Source organism: Nuphar pumila, chromosome 4 (genome assembly GCF_984573655.1).
Source record: "Nuphar pumila chromosome 4, dmNupPumi1.hap1.1, whole genome shotgun sequence".
Taxonomy (NCBI): Eukaryota; Viridiplantae; Streptophyta; class Magnoliopsida; order Nymphaeales; family Nymphaeaceae; genus Nuphar; species Nuphar pumila.
In genome coordinates, this window is record NC_143252.1 from 141,155,606 (window position 1) to 141,175,398 (window position 19,793).

At 37.0% G+C, this 19,793-nt stretch overlaps 1 protein-coding gene across 4 annotated transcripts; it reads left to right on the top strand.

Moving 5' to 3' along the window:
- The first annotated feature begins 429 nt into the window (after positions 1-429).
- LOC149841358 (IAA-alanine resistance protein 1-like) lies at positions 430-7,145 on the top strand. Of its 4 annotated transcripts, XM_090004774.1 has the most exons (9): positions 430-1,066; positions 1,186-1,220; positions 2,147-2,198; positions 2,947-3,075; positions 4,344-4,514; positions 5,642-5,797; positions 5,901-6,008; positions 6,409-6,434; positions 6,922-7,145. In XM_090004774.1, the coding sequence occupies exons 1-6, from the start codon at positions 784-786 to the stop codon at positions 5,656-5,658; spliced, it is 687 nt and encodes a 228-aa protein (XP_089860900.1). In that variant the 5' UTR covers positions 430-783; the 3' UTR covers positions 5,659-5,797; positions 5,901-6,008; positions 6,409-6,434; positions 6,922-7,145. The 4 variants fall into 4 exon arrangements, with proteins under 4 accessions (XP_089860900.1, XP_089860898.1, XP_089860899.1 ...); XM_090004772.1 differs by lacking the exon at positions 6,409-6,434; XM_090004773.1 differs by lacking the exon at positions 6,409-6,434 and having other exon boundaries at positions 5,914-6,008.
- Positions 7,146-19,793: the final 12,648 nt, after the last annotated feature.

Sequence of the window (19,793 nt, forward strand, 5' to 3'; positions counted from 1 at the left end):
AATAGGTCCTAGATTCGTGCCACTTACTAGATTTTGATTAATACCTAGCTATTGATTATGGTACACAATTTTCATTGTTCACATATCACATGTGAATTGATGAATTCGTTTGGTATGAATAATTTAGCCGTCCGGGCTACAAATACACTTGGTCATATTGTTTGGGCTACTGAATTCATGTTATTAATTTCCTGGCAGGGCAGTAAGAGGACAATAATTGTTGAAAGTGAACACAGACCCAAAACATATGATAAACCGTCTCTTATACATGAGCAAAATCTCAATTTTAAGTGTGGCTTTCGAAACTGATCGATTCAGCGTTACTACCCAAACAAAGGTTTTAGACTGTAGAGAATGACCAAAACCACACAAAGATTATGGACCCGAAGCTACCAATCTAGAAGAAAAAAGCTTCCAAGTTCTGCACCGCTGCAGAATATACTGGTGACAGAGGCGAAAGCACCTCATAAAGCAGAAGCAGTCCAAGAAAGAGAAAGAGAGAGAGGCTCTGCAAGATCCCTCGGGATCGGGGCTGCTACGGTGAGCGCGCGCTCACGCTTCTCCGGATAAGAATGGACCCCCTCACGTTCGGCATCATAGTGGGCATCATCGTGGTGTTCTTCGTCGCCGTCTTCTTCATAACCATGGAGGGCACTTGCAGGCGCAGGAGCTAACCAGGCGACCAGAAACCAGCCAAGACGAATAATTTTAGATGCCTCAGGGTTTAGGGTTAGGGTTTTGGCCTTCCCCAAGAACCCTTCTTCCTCTCTCCACCACGAAGTAATGGCTCCCGTGGCGGTGCGGACGATCCTGGTCCTCCATCTCGTCGCGATCTCGTCTCTGAAAGCGACGCTAGCGCACCAAACCCATTGCTCCTGCGGTTTCGGCAGCGATGGGAGCTCCGACCATCGTCGCCATATCGACCACCATCCCTTCGGCCATGACCATCATCACGAGGAGGAGCAGAGGAGAGTAATTAAGCTTCCTGAGGAGCTCGCGGAAGAGGACGACAGCGATTTCGCGTTCCGCAGCGGCTGCGGTGGAGGAGGTGGACTTTCGAAATTGGGTATGTCGTTTTGGGATTCCCTTGGTTGGGATTAGGATAGCGATTTTCGTTTTAGTGATTGGGCTTCGTTTTGAAGAAATGGTGGTTTTGATGTTTGACGTTTTTTGGGGGTTTTGAAGGTCTGTGGGTTCGCGCGATGGGATGCTTGTTGATGGTGAGCATGGCTTCTTTGATTTGTCTCGTTCTTTTGCCGGTGTTCTTCTTTGAGTATTTTCATCGTTTATGCATTTTCTGTGGTTAATTGAGGTTGGGGTTTTGTTTTTCTGATTTGTTGTTCTTGACGTTTCTTTATTGACAAAATTGATATGGTTGCTGAGTGTGATTTCGACTTGCTTCACGAATTGTTGCAGTGAAAGGAAAACCATTGAAGATTGTGGTTGATTCTTTGGCTGTATTTGGGGTTAGGTTCTTTGATCTCTACCTGTTTGGCTCATTGGGTTATGGTTGCGTTTCCAATTTACTTGCCATCATTGTCTTCATTGTTGTTTGTTATCCATGTGCATTTCTGAATGATTATATGTGCGATTTTGAGTGTTTTTTGAGTGTTGTTAGTTGTAATGTAGATTGGGTCGAATTTGATTGCTGGATTTTAAAGCTTGCACTGCCTTGAATCCCACTAGATTCTATCTCCCATTTTGACAATCAGAAAAATTCGTTTGTCATAGTGTAGATTGGTATTGTGGTGATGGGTGATTGTTGGTGTTGCATCATCTTACCCCATCCTACTCATCTACAAATCCCCCTAGGAGCTTCAGCTACACTCTTAACAAGGAAAGTGGAAAGAGGCAAAAAGGAGAGCGACATCTTAATCTAGGAGTCTCAGGATTGAATCCTATAATAGGCTATCTTCCAGCTTGATCATCCAAAAAAGAGAGAAAAAGAAGAAATTAGCGAGATTGCCCAATTTAAGGATCCTAGTGTCATAAGAAATGATCATCCAAAAAAGAGAAAAAAGGAAATTAGCCGGATTGTCCAATTTAAGGATCCTTGAGTCCTGATTTCACATGACATAAAATTCTATGTCATGAAAATTGTCTTTGAGTTTAGGAACTGGATCTAAAAAGAACTTTACATTTGCAGGCTGGAGCGATGTTGGAAGATGCTTTCTTGCACCAGCTACCACATGCTCTGAGTATGATAAATCTAATCTGATTTTTATTAGATTTATCTTCCCCTTTTTCTATTGAATAGATGTTTTACATTTCAGCGTAAATTTAGCTGGATTTTTATAATAAAAATTTGTATTTTGTATTTTCTGTTTTGTTTTAGGAGTTTTTCTGAATCCCAAGTATTACGGGTCCATCATTTCAAGTGCCTAAACTGTGAATTTTTTGCAAGGTTTATTGTCTTTAAGTTGTAGAACAGCTATCCATAGTTTTTGGTTGTCACTAAAAAGGTTTTCTACAATTATGTACTACGTCTTGAGCAATTTGGAGCATTGCATTGGGCTACACACAAATTCAATACTCAATGAGAAGAATCTCTTTCACTTCTGTTCAACTGCATATCCAATCACATGTCAAGAGAAAAGGAATAACTAGCAACTGTTTTGGCTGTATTGATACTGTTCCTTAATAGAATCATCTCTTCATTTTCTTTTCTTTTGCTTCTTTTGGTTTCTTTAGCAATTTATGATTTATTTTCATCTTTGAAAACTAATATTGTGAGAGTAATATTCCTTTTCGGGAATCTTATTTTCATTTCCAATTTATCTCAAAAGCCTTGAAGTTTTTAGATGTTTTTGTTTGAAGCTCTCGTCTTTACGTCTGAAGGCTGACCAGTGACCACTTGACCCAAAAAAAACTGGTTTTCCTATATGTTCGTCTAAGTTTTCATTTCCGTATATTTAAAGGTTGTTGTTAAAATGTTATCATTTCCAGGTGGTGGTCGCTGCTCTCATTCACACACTCATAATTTGGAACATGCCCATAATCATCTTCGCAACCATGGACATGTGGAACTACACTCCCATTCTCTGAGTGATCTTTTGTTTGGACTGTTAGTCCTATGTGAGTTGAAAGAACATTATTTCCTTGAATTTCTCCTAGTTTTTTGTTGTTATCTCTGTATTTGTTGCAAAAGGCAATATGTACATCCTTTCTTAGTGTTAATCAATTGGTGGTGGATATGATGCCTTTATACATAGGAGTGAATACTTTGTGCAAAATAAAAGAGGATGACTAACTGATGCAAATCACACTTGCTTTTCATGTTGTAAGCTTATTATTGAATAATTTACTTCCAGTCTTTTTAAGGTGGTATTATTTTAAATTTGGGTTGCATGTTTCATGTAATGGTAACATACTAACATCAGAAGGATTTTAGTTTATTTGCAAAAGGCATCCTTTACCTTTTTGAAAAGGTTTATTGGATTAAAATAATGCAATACAAGGTGGACTATACCGCTTTATATTTTTTCATAATATTACTGAAGTACCCATGATTGAAACTTGTATTTATACTTGTCATTGATTTCTTACTGTTTCAGTCATGGTGGTTTTTTTATTAGTCAGTTAAATTTCCATGCATTAGTGGAATCTCACTAGGTGGATGTAACTAATAGATACAATGGGTTGAAGAAAGATTATGACTTCTGGTGCATTCACAACATGACATGGTAGCCATATATGAGCCTTGAGAGTTTTTCAATGTCCATTGTATCATTTTTTAACTACAGTATTGTAATAGGCTCTTACACTGGAAGCAATTATTTGCCTTGACAAAGTACCTTTTCACAAGAAAACGGCATACAATGTTAAATTTTGATTTTTCATCTATGTCAATTGGGTATGGGTGTGGGTGCGGGTACGGGTACGGAGGGTACGATATGGCAATTCCAAAAAATGTGGGTACAGGGACACGACTATATATATATATATATATATATATATATATATATATATATATATATATAAATACAAAATAAACTGAATATAATCTAAATATATATTATATACTGAAAATATAATTATAAATTATAAATTGAATACAAACTTGTATGTACCGAGGGTAAAATGGCGTGTCCAGGTGTCTACGCGTGTCGACACGGGTAAGGGGGGCAAAATGGAGTGTCCAGTTACCATAGTTTTTCATGAAATGGAGTCATTGCATGTGAGCTTGGACATAGTAGAGTAGTTTACAATTTACCATCTTGTTTTGTTTCTTTACATCAATCAGCAAATCAACACCTTGCAATATTTCAAGGCTTAGGCTTTTCTTATTACCGTTATTTTCCTCCAGCATTTGGGTTCTAATTTTTCCTCTGTCATGGATGCAGCAGGAATAGTGCGTTTTTTACTTGTTGAAAAGATTGTAAGGTATGTCGAAGATGTCTCCGGAAAAGAATGGAATATTTTGTATCATGGTCATCACCATCAATTGGGAGGCAAAAATACAAAGAAACATGAGGAGACCAATGATCACCAGAACCATGGCCTTTCCTTATCTAGTGCGATCCTGTCTATTTTTCTTTTCATGTAATATTTACCTTTGATATCGTGATTTTCTTCATTCATAGCCAAGACCATTTTTCATGCATAATTTTTGTGTTTGATGGTATGTGTGTCACTTTGTTCTGTTGTCACTTTATGCTTCTTCATATGGTTGTTTGGCCTTTTTGATGCATGAAAAATATCAGATATTATTTTACATTTTTTGTTCCTTCATGAAGACTTAAACTGTACTGTGTGGTTTTTGTAGTGCTTAGCCTGTTTGCAGGGGATGATATCTTGTTTTTTTTTTTCACATAGTTGCTGGATCACTTACCTAACCCTAGTTGCTGGATCCTCTACTTTGGGCCAACCCATGATTTTTATTTCAAATAACCCTCCCCAGTTTACCAGGTCTTTGGGCGCTTGGCAATCTCGGACTTGCTACCAACCCTGATGACACTGATTTTAACCTTAGAGTACTTCGTTATTCTGCTTTTTGTCCCTGTAGTTTGCATTCGTGGATGTTCTGTTGTCCGTTGTTCACTTCTTGCTGCCCTTGCACCTGCATTTTTATGCTCTTTTTAATAAAGGTTTCTTTTGTTTGTCTCAAATCAAAAGAAAACTTGACACGTTTCCATGGGCATATTTAAGTTTTTCTGCATCTTAACTCTCAGGTTTATGACGCATGTTGCGGAGGTTAATATTACCAAGCACCCTAAAGAAAGATGCCGGAGTACTTTTGTCAATCACTAGAATCCCAATTTATTGAATTCTATTCCACTTTCTGTATAGTCTATATGTGGCAGAACTTTTACATAACTTTTGGGGTTATATTGCAGAGATTATTTGTATTTTGACTGTGTTATCAGATAATTTGTGTCAATTAGTTAGCTTTGAAGTGAATTGAAATTCAAGAGATTTTTTTGTTGAATTGTAACTTGTATTCATGTTAGATGGTTAGCTCGGAATGCTACTTATTTGAAGTAACTCCGAAAGATACTTAAAAAATTTTGCCTCACCTCTAAAGAAGTTGATACTAACTTTTTTAAGATGTTTGCCTCACCTCTAAAAAAGTTTATATGCAACTTTCTTTTGTTTACGGTGTTCATTCTATTGTAAAAATATTGCATATTCTTCTGTGCAGAGAAGAGCTCGTGTTGAACTCGATGAAGATAAGAGGAACACACCAAATTCTCTCAAAAGTGATGTCACCGAAATGCCTGCTTTGACTGGTCAAGATCTGTCCAAACAGTCGTCGAACTTTGTACTTGGTTATCTTAATCTCTTTTCTGATGGTGTAGTAAGTCTGCTCATCGTTGTGTCCTATTTCTGATTTCCTTTCAATATATGGTTGATTGAATTGATATGCATTTTATCAGAGAGAATTTTTGTGAATATTGCAGCACAATTTTACAGATGGAATGTTTTTACGAAGTGCTTTTCTACTTCATGGTTCGGTTGGTGGCTGGTCCCAGACATTGTTTCTGCTCGCACATGAGCTGCCTCAAGAGGTTCTTTCCTTGGCTTTGCCACCGTTCACTGCATTTTGATTTTGTTAGGAGCAGCTGAAGAGTTCTGTTCATCTAGTTATGAAAATAACCATTGCTCTTACAATTTCATTTGACCTTGGAAATGTGTGTGCACGCATGTATGAATACGTGCATGTGTGCATAGAACACCTCCCTCTTCACACATACTACTTCAATAGAGGGTCTCTTGAGCTGAGACCTTGATTTGGCTCATGTGGCTTGCTGGTGCCTTGAAGTTCAATGCCCATACCATGGAACAATTTTTGGTAGCAATCCTTGGAAAATTACATGAAGTGTAACTAAAATTTGAGCATGGTGGCTGGGATACTTGCAACGCTCAGTAAGTCTTGGTAGTTTATTTTCGCTCCTCTTTTCTATGCAGGTGGGTGATTTTGGAATCTTGGTCAGGTCAGGTTTCAGTGTCTTCCAAGCTCCTTTTTCAATTTTTTGTCAGCACAGGTAGCACTGGCAGGAACTGCACTGGTGAGCAGATGGGACACTTTTTCTATTGCGGGTTAAATTATCCAGAGAAGGGAAGATCTCCTACTTGAAATTGTTTCCTACAGGCTCTGATATTAGCCTTATTAGGACACGACCCTGGTCACTCTTCTCTGGTAGTGGTAAAATGATGTCTTGACCCGAATTAGGGGTAGCCATGAGCCCATGATATTAGCTAAACAAGCATACCACTTCTTGTCCATCTGAAGCACAGTACTCAATACTGAAGGCAGTTTGGCAGTGCTTGGCCCATAACTATCCTGTATTTAGGTGGATTAATAAGGGAATTATCATTCTTGGCACCTGTGCACATTCCCAGCTTGTTACTTAGCAGATCATTTCAAAGAAAAATGCCTTGGAACTGTGCATTGGCTCTAACACACAAAAAATTATGCAGGGATTCACAGCAGGTGGGTTCATCTATATTGCCGTAGCCAGAGTGCTTCCAGAAATGAATAGTGGAGATTCAAGTTTTAAAAGTACAGCAGTCCATATACTCTCCTTGATCTTGGGCATGTTAGTTGCCCTCTGTATATCTCTGTATGAGTGAAATTCACACATTGATTTTGTCCTCATTTTGATCATGTCATTATTAAACTTTGGTGTATTCTCTCTTGAAAACCTTGAGCTGTATAGCTGTATGGGATAACATTTTTGTCCTTGCATCTCATTTTTATGTCTTCCACACCAAAGAAAAAAAGAAAAGAAAAGAAAAAAGAACAGGCTGCTGGTGCATATGAACAATGAACAGGAATGGAAACTAAAAAAGAAAATGTTGGTTCAGAGTACTTTTTGGATAGGCAAGCTGGGGTTAGGCAGACCCCTACCAGTTATACAATCATACCATTGGTGTACTTTTTGGATGGTGGTGGAAACATTCTCATGAAGTTATACATTGATAACAGTTGATCTTGGGCATGTCAGTTGCCCTGAGTGAAATTCACACATTGGTTTTGTACTCATTTTGATCATGTCATTAATAAACTTTGGTGTATTTTCTCTCTAGAAAATACATTCTTGTCCTTGCATCTCATTTTTATGTGTTCCATGCCAAAGAAAAAGAAAAAAGGAAAATAAAAACAGGCTGCTGGGGCATATGAACAACGAACAGGAGTGGAAACTAAAAAAGAAAATGTTAGTTCAGAGTACTTTTTGGATGTTGGTGGAGACATTCTCATGAAGTTATACATTGATAACAGTTGATTTGTATGGTGAACATCATGACTCTAAGTCGTTGCATTCTTGGAGCATTTTGATGATGTTCTGCTCTGGAGCGCTAAAAGATGGGAGGATAACATGATCACGAGGGACAAACTGATGCCTTTTGCGCACCATCTGCATAGGAAGTGGTGCTGTTGTTGCATCTTCCTTCATCACTGGTATGTCCGCCTTCCTGCGCATACTCTCTGCAAACCGCTCCTTCCATATTTTTCCATCCTGTAGATACGACAATAGAAATGTCAAGGACACCAATCTCTCTCTCTCTCTCTCTCTCTCTCTCTCAGCACAGGAACCATTCAACTTGCAATGTATTTGTTACCAAAGCTGTTGGATGAAACTTCTTGCTCTTTGTGAATATTATGCCATGCACCAACAAGTCAACAGGGCTCATATCAGATCTTGAGAGGATTCCAAAGTTAGCATGTCTAGAGTGCAGTAAATGACATCCTGTGGAGTTCTTTGGAGCCCCATATGTTACACGGACACACACAACCAAGAAGCAGAATAGAAAATTCACGAAATCAGAGAGAGCTTAAAAGTTAAAACCACAAGCCATCTGTAAATAGTGAGTCAGTGACAAAAAAGAAAAAAAAAAAGTGAACCATCAAATGACACAAGTTTATGGCTAAAGAATGCAACCCCTGCGCTTCCACAACACCTCAAACCCCCCACCACCTGAGTTCCTATGCCTACCCTAATCGTGCACAAACGTTGCTAGGATCACCTTCACCCTTCAAATGAAAAGAGAGTCGAAGAAGAAGAAGCTCTTGAAAGGTCATGATAACAGAATCATCATCCCAGCGATAAGAAAACTAATTGTGTTGCAGTACCTTCTCTGCTTCATTGGCTTCTAGCTGAACATATCCAAATAATGAGAAAATGATTCTCTGTGGACCCCATACTTTCTGGTTATAAATAATCAGAGGACATTAATAGTCAAAGTTGTAGCAATCCAATAAAAAGAGATTGGAGCTTTACTCAAATTACATATTGCAGTTACTATCACCCATTATCCAAGAATGTATCACCATAGAGATAAGAGGAATAGGGCGTCCAACCCTCTTTTTTGCAAGAGAAAAATATATCATCAATTCAGCTGCATAGCAAATTCCTAAAAACTGTAGAAATGGCTGAATTTATTTTTCAAGGACATGCTCATAAAGTGTTAAACAACTCAAGCAATGACGCATGATAACCGAAAAGGGAAAAGAGAACAAAGAAATACTGTGCAGAGACATCCTACACAAGACAGGGTTGCATGTTAGCTCACAGTGGAGATCTTTAACCATGTAATCACTGTCTCCCTTGGAAATAAATATCCTGAAATGGGAAAGACTGCAGTATGAACCATGACAAGCCATCTCCCTCCTCATCTTCTATGGCAGCATTTGAAGATGGATCTTGAACAGCTTATTGTCATATTTGCTTGCATCACAGATTCTAAGATTTCTAGGAAATCTTCTACTCAACCAAGTAAACTGATCCGTGTACTTCTGAATCAATTGATACAGGCTAAACATGCTTGAACAGCACTTTTGTACAAACCAGAAACAAGACAGCGAAAATTTCAATTACATGATTAAAAGAGTACTATGGTTATGTCACTCAAGTCCCAAGTTATGGCCTTGCACGAAACCCTTTCCATGAGCAATATTCTGAGGTTACCACTTCTGCTGTCCAGGATGACTCATAGACCTGGAATGATTTTCTATTATGCTAACATATGCAACAGAAGTCTTAGCACATTATGATACCATTAACACCTAGTGCTCATCCTAGACAAATTAGAAATCTACACATAAATTACTCACCCTGCTAACCAAGAATGTCATTCTATCTCTCTGTGGCATGAATACAGGAGAATCTAATTCAAGGTGTATTCATATATGTTTTTCCTCTCTCAGTTGAAGTTTGTGTGGAAGTATGCACAGGAAAAAGCCATGATCCTTGTAAGAATATAACATAGACAAGCAGTTGGAGTTCATCAAAACTTCACCATGAACTATAAGCATGATAGGAAACATCCTGATTGTATGCATATAAAGAAAATATGAAGGCCAAGGCCTCAAGATGTCAGAGAGAACCCATTACAAATAGCATAAAATGTAAAACTACCAGTATGCCTTTAGGTTATATGCCTTTGAGTTATTTTATTTAATTCTTTTGTCTGGGTAAGTGCATATTTGAAACCAAGAACCTTTGGTTGGTATTCCACTGTTGAACAAACATTAGTCCATGCAGCAGTTGAAGATATGCATGCTTCAAGACACAAAAGTACAGGTTTATGCATAATCTTGTGTCATATAGATGCAAGTATAGCCTTAGACAATGTTGTCAGTAGGTATCGGCCCTGTATCGTTTGGCCAATGATTCAGGTGAATCGGCTGATACCGATATCCAACTGAATCATTCTGAATCAGCCAAAAATAATAAAAAAATATTATGCGCCAATCAGAACGTGACACATGTTACAGTCCTTAAAATAATATTAAAAATAATTTTAAGTATTTTTACATTTATTAAAAAATAGCCGATTCAGGGGTGAAGCGTATCGATTTTCTGCCGATACGATAACAGGCCGATATGCACCGATACTGACAACATTGGTCTTAGACACTAAGCTCCAGCTGCTTCTACCAAGAAACCAAGAAAACAAGGTCAACCTTCCAAATATTGAGCCAATTAATTCTGATGATGCCTCCATAAATTACATTCACATGGATTTCTGAGGGGGCATCTAAGTTAGGGTGGGGCACAAAATATATATATATATATATATATATATATATATATGACGTGTCTGTTCAGGTCTCACCCAAAAGGTGGTAGGCAGCTACCACCTTATATATTTTTGGCATTTTTTCTCACATCTAGCACCATAGATGTGATCTATAGGTTATGTTTAGTGGGAACCAGCTTTTGGATCACTGGAATCTGACCTGTATAAAGTTTTTTTTTTGGTGATCCAAAATCAATGGTTATGAAGGTACCAGTTTTCTCGGCTCATAAAAACATGTTTTTTCGTCGAAAAAAACATGATCCAAGAGTCTATTCCCACTAAATTGAGCATGCTAAACACATCTAACGGTTCAGATCTATCATAAAACACTTCAAAACTATGGAGCAGAACGAGAAATGGTTCTTAATATGTTCAGTTTTCATATATATATATATATATATATAGGTGATCCAAAAGAACGGATATGAAGGTACCAGTTTTTCTCGGTTCATAAAAACATGTTCTTTTCGTCAAAAAAACATGATCCAAGAGTCTATTTCTAAAATAAAAGTCATAGAACATCTCAAAGATATCATACTTAAGAAATTAAGAAAAATATCAAGCTTCCTAATTCTCCACCGAGTTAATCCAATTATTTTTTCATCAACCAGTTCTAAGAACCTGTAGCTAAATGAAACGAATAAAATGCATACAACAAAAATTGCAGAAAATCACCACACACCACAGACAGAGAAACAAAAGCACAAAGAAGACAGACATAACAGAAACAACACACAGGCCCGCAAAGGATGACAAAGATAGCTCAGAGAAAGTACAAAGAGCCCTTTCACAGGATAAACAGAGGGAAAATAGGCTCACATTTCGTATGGAAGGCTCCGGCATCGGGCATTTTACAGGTTGGTCGTTGTCGCGGGGCTCGATCGGGTGATCAATCGGCTTAAACTCCACTCCCAATTGCATTGCATGGGCACCACTGAGAGAAGGGACCAAAACCACCATCCCCCCATCAGGAGCAGCAGTCTCTTTGTCATCCTGCACAACTCCACACCCACCACCCATAAACAACCACATTTTCCAATCCAAACAGAGGACAAAAAAACCATAATTCATCACACCATTCATCATAAACACAAAAAAGAACAGGAAAACCTTACTAATTCATCCCCAAATTGAACACCCATCAGAAAAATTGTCATACCAAACATGAATTCAAATACCAAGCTTCATGTAAAGAAAAAACCAGAAAGTGGGTGGTGCACTCTAAGACTCAAGTAATGCAGAAGGCATAGAAAAAGAGAAAGTGACAAAGTGAATAAAGGGGGAAAAGTGGGGAAGTTGGCCATGAAAAGAAGTACCAGAGATGAGTGGGTTCGCTGTTGGGCACTCGTCCGATGTCCTGAAATCCTTGAGAAAATACCCACCATTATTTCCTCTCTCTCTCTCTCTTATTTTTACCACAATAGGGGAACCAGTTTTCTCATTGCAGTTTTTTCCTTCTTTTCCTCCTTATAAACAGTAGAGAGCACTCCAGTCTGTCGGTGGGCGTTTCCCTTAGTATATACTTTCTTTGTATCGTAGTGGAGGACGCTTTGTCTGCAATTCAAAGGAAACCAACAAAATTATAGAGCTGAATCTGCTCCCCTAGACTTTTGAATTAAACGGCTATATTATATTCAAGTCACTTGAGAGAGTTTCTTGTCTTACCTTTACCAAACGTTGGATCTGCAAAATAAGTGTAACTTTTTACCAAATCCAACCCATAGTCAGAAATCTGGTTATCAAGATTTTCTCGGCAAAGGAAAATCTCACAATAAATTATTAAAAAAACTTGTTTTATTCACAAACATCCCAATATATCTGAATTATAAAAATTATAAAAATAGAAAACTCAAAAATATAAACATTATGTAAAAATATAAATAGCGCATTCATTGACATGATAATATCATGATAGAAAACATGACATTTTCAAAATAAGTAATATTTTGAAAGTTTCTTATTTTCTCAGGATTATATTGGTTTTTGAAAAGCTGATGATAAAATAGAGAGATTTTCAGAAAATAACGGACTTGTGTTACCCCTTCGATTTGACTTTTGGGTTGTATCAGGTCAACATATCAATACTCTTTTTCATTTTGTTTTTTCTTAATGTTTTTTTGGAAAGGCAAGCTGAAGTTAGTCAGACCCATCAGTTATTATTGGGTTTTGAACCTACAACGTCCCACTACAAGAAGACGTGACAGCTCCTACCAACCACGCTGAGCCCTCCTTGCTACAGCTTTTATCCAATCTCTGCTCAAGTGAAACTCTAGCCAAGCTAGGCTTGGCTCTTTTTTTTTTCCTTACCAGCTCTGCATGTGTGGTAGGAGCAGCTAGTTCAGGTCACCTTGTGTTAGGATGTTGCAGGTTCAAAACCCAATGGTATAGTTGTATAACTGATAGGAGTATGCCTAACCCGAGCTTATCTTTCAAAAAAAAACATTGGTTGATTTTTTTTTTTGTGACGAGGAACCCTTGCCAAAGAAAGAAAACCCCCCTGTGAGGCCCCACAACTACCCTGCCTTACATGGCCCACCACTGAAAGCTACGAACACACCCGTAGATTTGTAGATTTTGATCCAGTGTCTTGATCTCAGCACCCTCACAACCACCGCGGGGTTGCAGAAGCTAATATGCACCACATTAAAAATTATTAGGAAGAACAGTAAAAACAAGCTCCCATTATTCGGCTGCCATTTCTACAAAAAGGGTCTTCCTTTAAAGAGCTAGAAGCCTAGAAGGGACATGAAAGAGATTTTTTCTTTTGGGCATTCGACAGCTGACAGAATGATAGCAGTAAACAGCTGTTAAAGGCTTACTTTTAAAAATCAACAACTGGTGATGAAACCATTCTCCATTATGGACTCACTTGTTCTCCTCTATCAGTCTATCTGCATCTTGTCATGGCCCCATATTGTCTCTTTTTCTACAGACATGGAACTGATTCTTGGGGATTTAATGAATTTATCATGATAAGCTTCTAAGTCCTGAACTGTGGACCAATGTTATTGTATCGGCAGAAAATCCATACTTCACCCTGAATCGGTTATTTTTTAATAAATATAAAAATACTAAAAATTAATTTTTAATCTTATTTTAATAATGTGTTACGTTCTGATTGACACATAATATTTTTTATTATTTTTTTGGCCCGAAACAGAACGATTCACTTGAGTAACGGTATGGCGGATACAGCTGAATCGGTGGCCAAATGATTCAGGACTGATACAGACACTGACAACATTGCTGTGGACAAGAGTAAAGCCAGACTGAGATGCATAGGCTATAGCCACAGCTGCCCAGCAGGCTAGGATGCTAATACTCAAGCTCATCTTAATGGAGTAGAGGGGTCTGGCTTCAGGGAAGGCTACCCCACAACTTGCCTGCCAAGGAAAAAAGGTGATTAATCCTCATCTTAGACAAATTAATAGTTTTTTTTTTTACAGAAAAAGGAAAATCCACTTCATGATTATAGACCTAGTCGCGCTGTCTCTGCCTGCTGTAGTCACAGTCGTTTTCCTTATCAGTGTAAACCTATGGTGCACCCTTTCCCCAAAGAACTACTTTGCTTCAGCACCAGCAAGGGCATAATGCTCTTGCCTTGGGACTAGGGGTATTGATGGATCGGTTTGGTCCAGACCCACACCTGATTTGAGATTATGGTAGCAGGTTCTGACCCAAGTTCAATCAGACTCATTATAAGAAAATCATATTCGGATTCTATAAGGATTGCATGAACTAGACCCAGACCCAGACCCAGACCATACCTGGTAAATAATATTTTTTTTGTCCTTTTTACATTAAAAATTTGTGGACCTTCCCAGTCTGATATAAAATTTCACAAACTGTACCCAGATCTATTTATTAGTTGGACCCTTCGAGTTCAATCTGAATTCTAATCAAACCTTTTTATTTATCACCAAACCTTGACCCTATAGGCTTTGGTACGGGTCGGGCGGGTCGGGGAACCTGACCTATTGACACCCCTACCTAGGATAAGTTAATATGTTGAGTTGATTCTCACTGCACTTTATTCCACCAACTTGCCTATAAAAAATAAAAATAAAACCTTGTATAGTGCCCCGTGCAACCATTGGAATCTTATTAATTATCACTTTTCATTATTGCAGCCTTAAGGGGTCAACTGTTATAAAATTGATAAGCCAATGAGTACAGATTATGCCATTAGTGGCCAAGTGCTTTACCTGGTAAAAGTTTAAAATACCAATAGTTATTCGATAAAATTTATCAGCACAATTTCTAAAAAATTTTTTTTGACATTTTCACATATTTTTAGTTCTTTTTTCTTGTATTATTGAGATTTCTAAATTCTTTAATTTGAAGATTGACCAACAGATTAAAATTTTCACGGAAAATAATCTCCATTTTAACTTTTTATCACTAGGTTTATGCCTTTCAGCATTCAAATATGCAAGATTGAATGAAGATTTCTTGACCCAGCTAAACCTTGAAAGATAAGCCTTGAATGTGCACAAGTGGCAGCATAAAACAATGGAGAATTGACGTATGAGTTTTCTTGGAATTAGTTATACATAGCGAGACAAGGAAACCTTAGAATCAAGACTCTTATTCTCTTTGCTGCCACTTGTACAGAAAATGTTTTTATTTCCAGTGTTAATTGAAAATAAAAACATGTCAATAAAGGCTTGTATAATTTGAATTATGGGCAGGTGAAGTTATTTTTCTACCACAACATTTCATAAATTTTTTTGAAGTTAGAGTACGACACTCTCCGGTTGAATCTCGTAGATGTAAGATTTATTTGATCCATTTGACCTTAGACAAGTAATGAGAAACAAAAATTATGCACAAAATATAATCAGGATGTCAAACTATAAGTTATATGAGCATTTTATGAACATTAGAACTGTTTTATATTTTTACAATAATGAAAAATGGTTGAATAAGTTCATGTTTAATAAATTTTTATACAATGAAGAACAATTAAAAATGATTAAAGCAGAGGCATTTCAATTGTGATGAGTTGTATAACAAAAAACTTAATGATTCAGAAATTTTTCAATGGTTAACAAGAAGCTCAATAGATGAAAACATTGTTGTCTATCAAAAATTTAATGATCTCCAGAACTGTCATGAGTTTTTGAAAGATCATTTAATCAAGAATAATTATAAAACATAATGATCCATTTACTAGGAAATGCATGTGGTTCGATGTAAAAATATGATTTTCTTGATAATGAAATGTTGAGGCAGTGTAGATCATTACATTTTGTAGCCCTTAGAAGATCTGCTTATTTTTTTTGGAAAGAACTTACAAGATTTGCTTATACAACACATTTGGGAGATCTAAAACATGTTTTTGGCTAAGCAAACCATATAGATCATATCATACGGCTTGATTGACAGAAAAAACCATGAAAATGCAAAAGAACGGGTGGTTTCTACTAGAGGGTATGGTATACTCGACGATAGCCAATATTTTCTCTTTTTAGTTGCCATTTTAAATGAACAAAATATTACAATATTTTGAAAATATCATCATATTATCATTTAAATAGAAATATTACAAATTTATCATGATATGTATATTTATAACAGTTATATGTTGGAAAAGTGGTCTAATTTTATTTTTATATACTTTTAGTGTTATTTCTTTTGGACATTTTTGCCAATTTCCAATTTATTTTTGGCTGATATTTTGCTAATAAAAACAAATAAATAAATAAATTTCTCACTGAACTTTGGATGCCAACTATAAAATTGATAACAATAACAATAAAAAAAATCCTATATTTCAGCATGACTTGTCGCGCAGTAATTAAGACCAGGCATCAATTTTTTCATTAAAAAAAATAAATTCTTTTAAACTCTTCAAATACCTACCGAGCTGACTTTCCGGCTTAGGTCTTGGGTCAACCTATCACTCTAATAAATGCATTTTGATATTCCGCTTCACTTAATTTAATAGTCAACCAATCGATTGGCAATAACTAGGGGTGTCAACAGGTCGGGTATAACTATAACAGGATACCGACCCACACTGGATCCGGTAGGGTCAGGGTTTGGTAACAAAGTAAGGGGTCTCATTAACTATTCGGGTGGGACACATGAAGTCCAATTATTGAACAGGTCAGGTATGATTTATGAAATTTTATAGGAAACCCAGATCTGACTTAAGTTTCGATTAAGGATGGCAAATTTTCAATGTAAAAAACTTTAAAAATATTATTTTACGGGATATGGTTCGAATCTGGTTTTTGTAAACTTTATCAGATCAATGTATAGTTTTTCTTAGGAAAGATCTGATCAGATCCAGATCTGAATCTGGTACCAACACCTTCTAATAGGATATCAATCGGGACCCACCCATTTTGGTGGAGATCCAACCCATTGACAATCCTAGCAATCACTGGGTAGCAAGAGATGCGCTAAAAAATAATAATAATAAGACCACATCATATTAGGGATCGGGGGCGGGGACGGGTCAGGGGACAAGGTCTCCACCATCGCCCCATCTCAAAATTCGAACCTCCATCTCTGCCTCCATCCCCACATGGGTTTGGATTTTAACCTCCATCTTTGTTTCATGTCCTCCATCACTAGTCCAAACGGGGCGAGGCAAGGTGGGACCCCGATTCCCCTTGGCCCATTGTAATCCTTAAAGAAGGATTGGGAATGGGGTGGGTCAGGGGGATCAAGACGGGGCGGGGCAGGGAAAAGTGTAAGTTCATCCCCGCCGTCATCCTCACACGGGTTTTGATTTTAACCTCAATCCCCGCCTCCATCTCCATTTCATGTCCTCGGTCCCTGGTCCAAACAGGGCGAGGCCCCATTTTCCCCCGGTCCACTGCCATCCTTGCATCATATGCAGTGTGGGCATCCATTTTGGCACCTGTACGCAACGTATCGGCATAAAATCGATACATTTGACTCATGAATCGGCTATTTTTAATAAATGTAAAAATACTAAAAACTATTTTTTTATTTTAATATTATTTTAATGGTTTTAACACATGTCATTTTTTATTATTTTCTGACAGATACATAACGATTCACTTGAGTATCGGCCAAGACAGCTGAATCTGTGATTCACGGACGATACCGATACTGACAACATTGAGATGGACGCATTGTCTATCTCTAAAAATGTTGAGATGGATGGTCAACAGCAGTGGAGCTGCACAAAAAATAAGTGAACATAATTTAACTATTTTTCAGCCATGCTTTTTTTGTGTGTGCAATTATAGCTTTATTTGTTGCTTCTTGTTTGTCTACGCCTTTTGTGACACAACTGACCCATAGAATACAGATTAGAGCTTATTCAAGACAATCAAATCCTTGGATATCTTTTTTCTAAATCTTCAAATAAAAAATTATATCATTGCCATGATCATATCAAAGCTTATCCTAAGAGCAACTGTCATCTGTACATTGATAACGACATTTTCATTGTTCATTTATTTTAGATGCTTTTATATATAAAATATGATATGAGCAGCGATTTGGTGGTTTATTACAAAATGTTACAGTCAAGCCTGAATTACTTATTTTTATATGAAGGTAGATTATTTAAAAAAAACAAGAATGCTTATATTTATATCAAGATATTTGCATCAAGATCAATATATAATAAAAAAATCATGTCTTCACGTCTCTCTCTCTATATATATATAGGAATAATGCTGACTTTCAAAATATATATATAGGGATAATGTTGGCTACACTCATGGGCAAGAAACCCAGTAATTGAAACTCATAGTAGGAAGTTGTTTTGACCAAATCTAATCACATGGATCTTTTCATCATGGTCAAAATAGTAGTGATCAACTTTTAGATTTTTTTTGACACAAAAAATATAATTTTATAAAGGTTGACAATTTGGTACATTGTAGGCTGTTTATTTTTCAACCCCTACAAGATCTTACATAGGCCGTGGAATAATCCAAGTACCATTTCTACTAACCCAAACATGTGGATATATAGAGGGTCAGATGTGCAAAAACATTAAAAATAAAATTAAAAAATTATGGCTTTTTACTAGGGTTTTCTTACTAGGGCTGGGAAACGAGACACGCAGCTCACCGGCTAAAAAATTGAGCTCGGTGAGATGAGCAACGAGCTAGCTCATTTATGTAAATGAGCCAAGCTTGACTCGTATATGAGTAATGTGATGGTGCTGCCCCTTCTCTCGTTCTGCCCCATTAGGCCCCTTCAAAAATCATAAGTTTTTTGTGTATTTTCTCATATATGTGATCTATAGGTTTTGTTTAGTGGGAACCGGCTTTTGGATCACCGGAATCTGACCTGTATATAGGGTTTTTCGGTGATCCAAAATCAATGACTATGAAGGCATCAAATTTTTTTTGGCTCATAAAAATACATTGTCATCGAAAAAACATAATCCAAGAGTCGATTCTCACTAAATCGATCATGCTAAATACATCTAACGGTTTAGATTTATCGTAAAACACTTCAAACTATGGGGCCTAACAGGGTAAAACAAGAAAATGGAGCCTAATATGTTCAGTTTTCTCTCTCTCCCTATATATATATATATATATATATATATGTGTGTGTGTGTGTGTGTGTGTGTGTGTGTGTGTGTGACATATATTTTATATCTTATCAAGCTTTAAACAATATTTAAAAAATAATTCTTTTAAAAAAATGCGGCAGGTCATGTTCGGCTTGCAAAGCACAGCTTGTTACGAGCTTACCAACCGGCCCAAACAGCCCAAGCTCAGCTCGTTTACCAGCACTATTCCTTACCCACGAGTGTAGCATATATATAGGGTGATTTCGGAACACCTATTCCCACCTAACAGAAACTCCAAATTTTCAAAAAATTTGACATTTTTTCGTTGATCAGACCCTCTAAATATGATCTACAATCATTATTCAGTAGAAAACAAACTTTGGATCATGTGATTATGGCATACATGTAAGTTTTTTTAAGATACTTCAAACATTAACTTCATGACTTAAAAAAACTTATTTTTATGTCCAAAAAACATGATGCAAAACATGATTCTTATCAAATAAACTATATTAAGTACATCTATAAAATCTGATTGTGAAAATGCAACCTACAACTATGATTTCTAGTATGTGAGACTAGGTGATCTTGGAGATTGCCAGAATTGAATGATTTAGAGGGGGTGGTCTCAACGCAATCCTAACCTTCTACCTAATTCTAATCTGTCTTTCCATGCTAACAGCCCCATCATTTTTTAATTAATTACTCGAGTATTACTGATTTGAGCAAAAGATTACAGAAGGAAAAGACA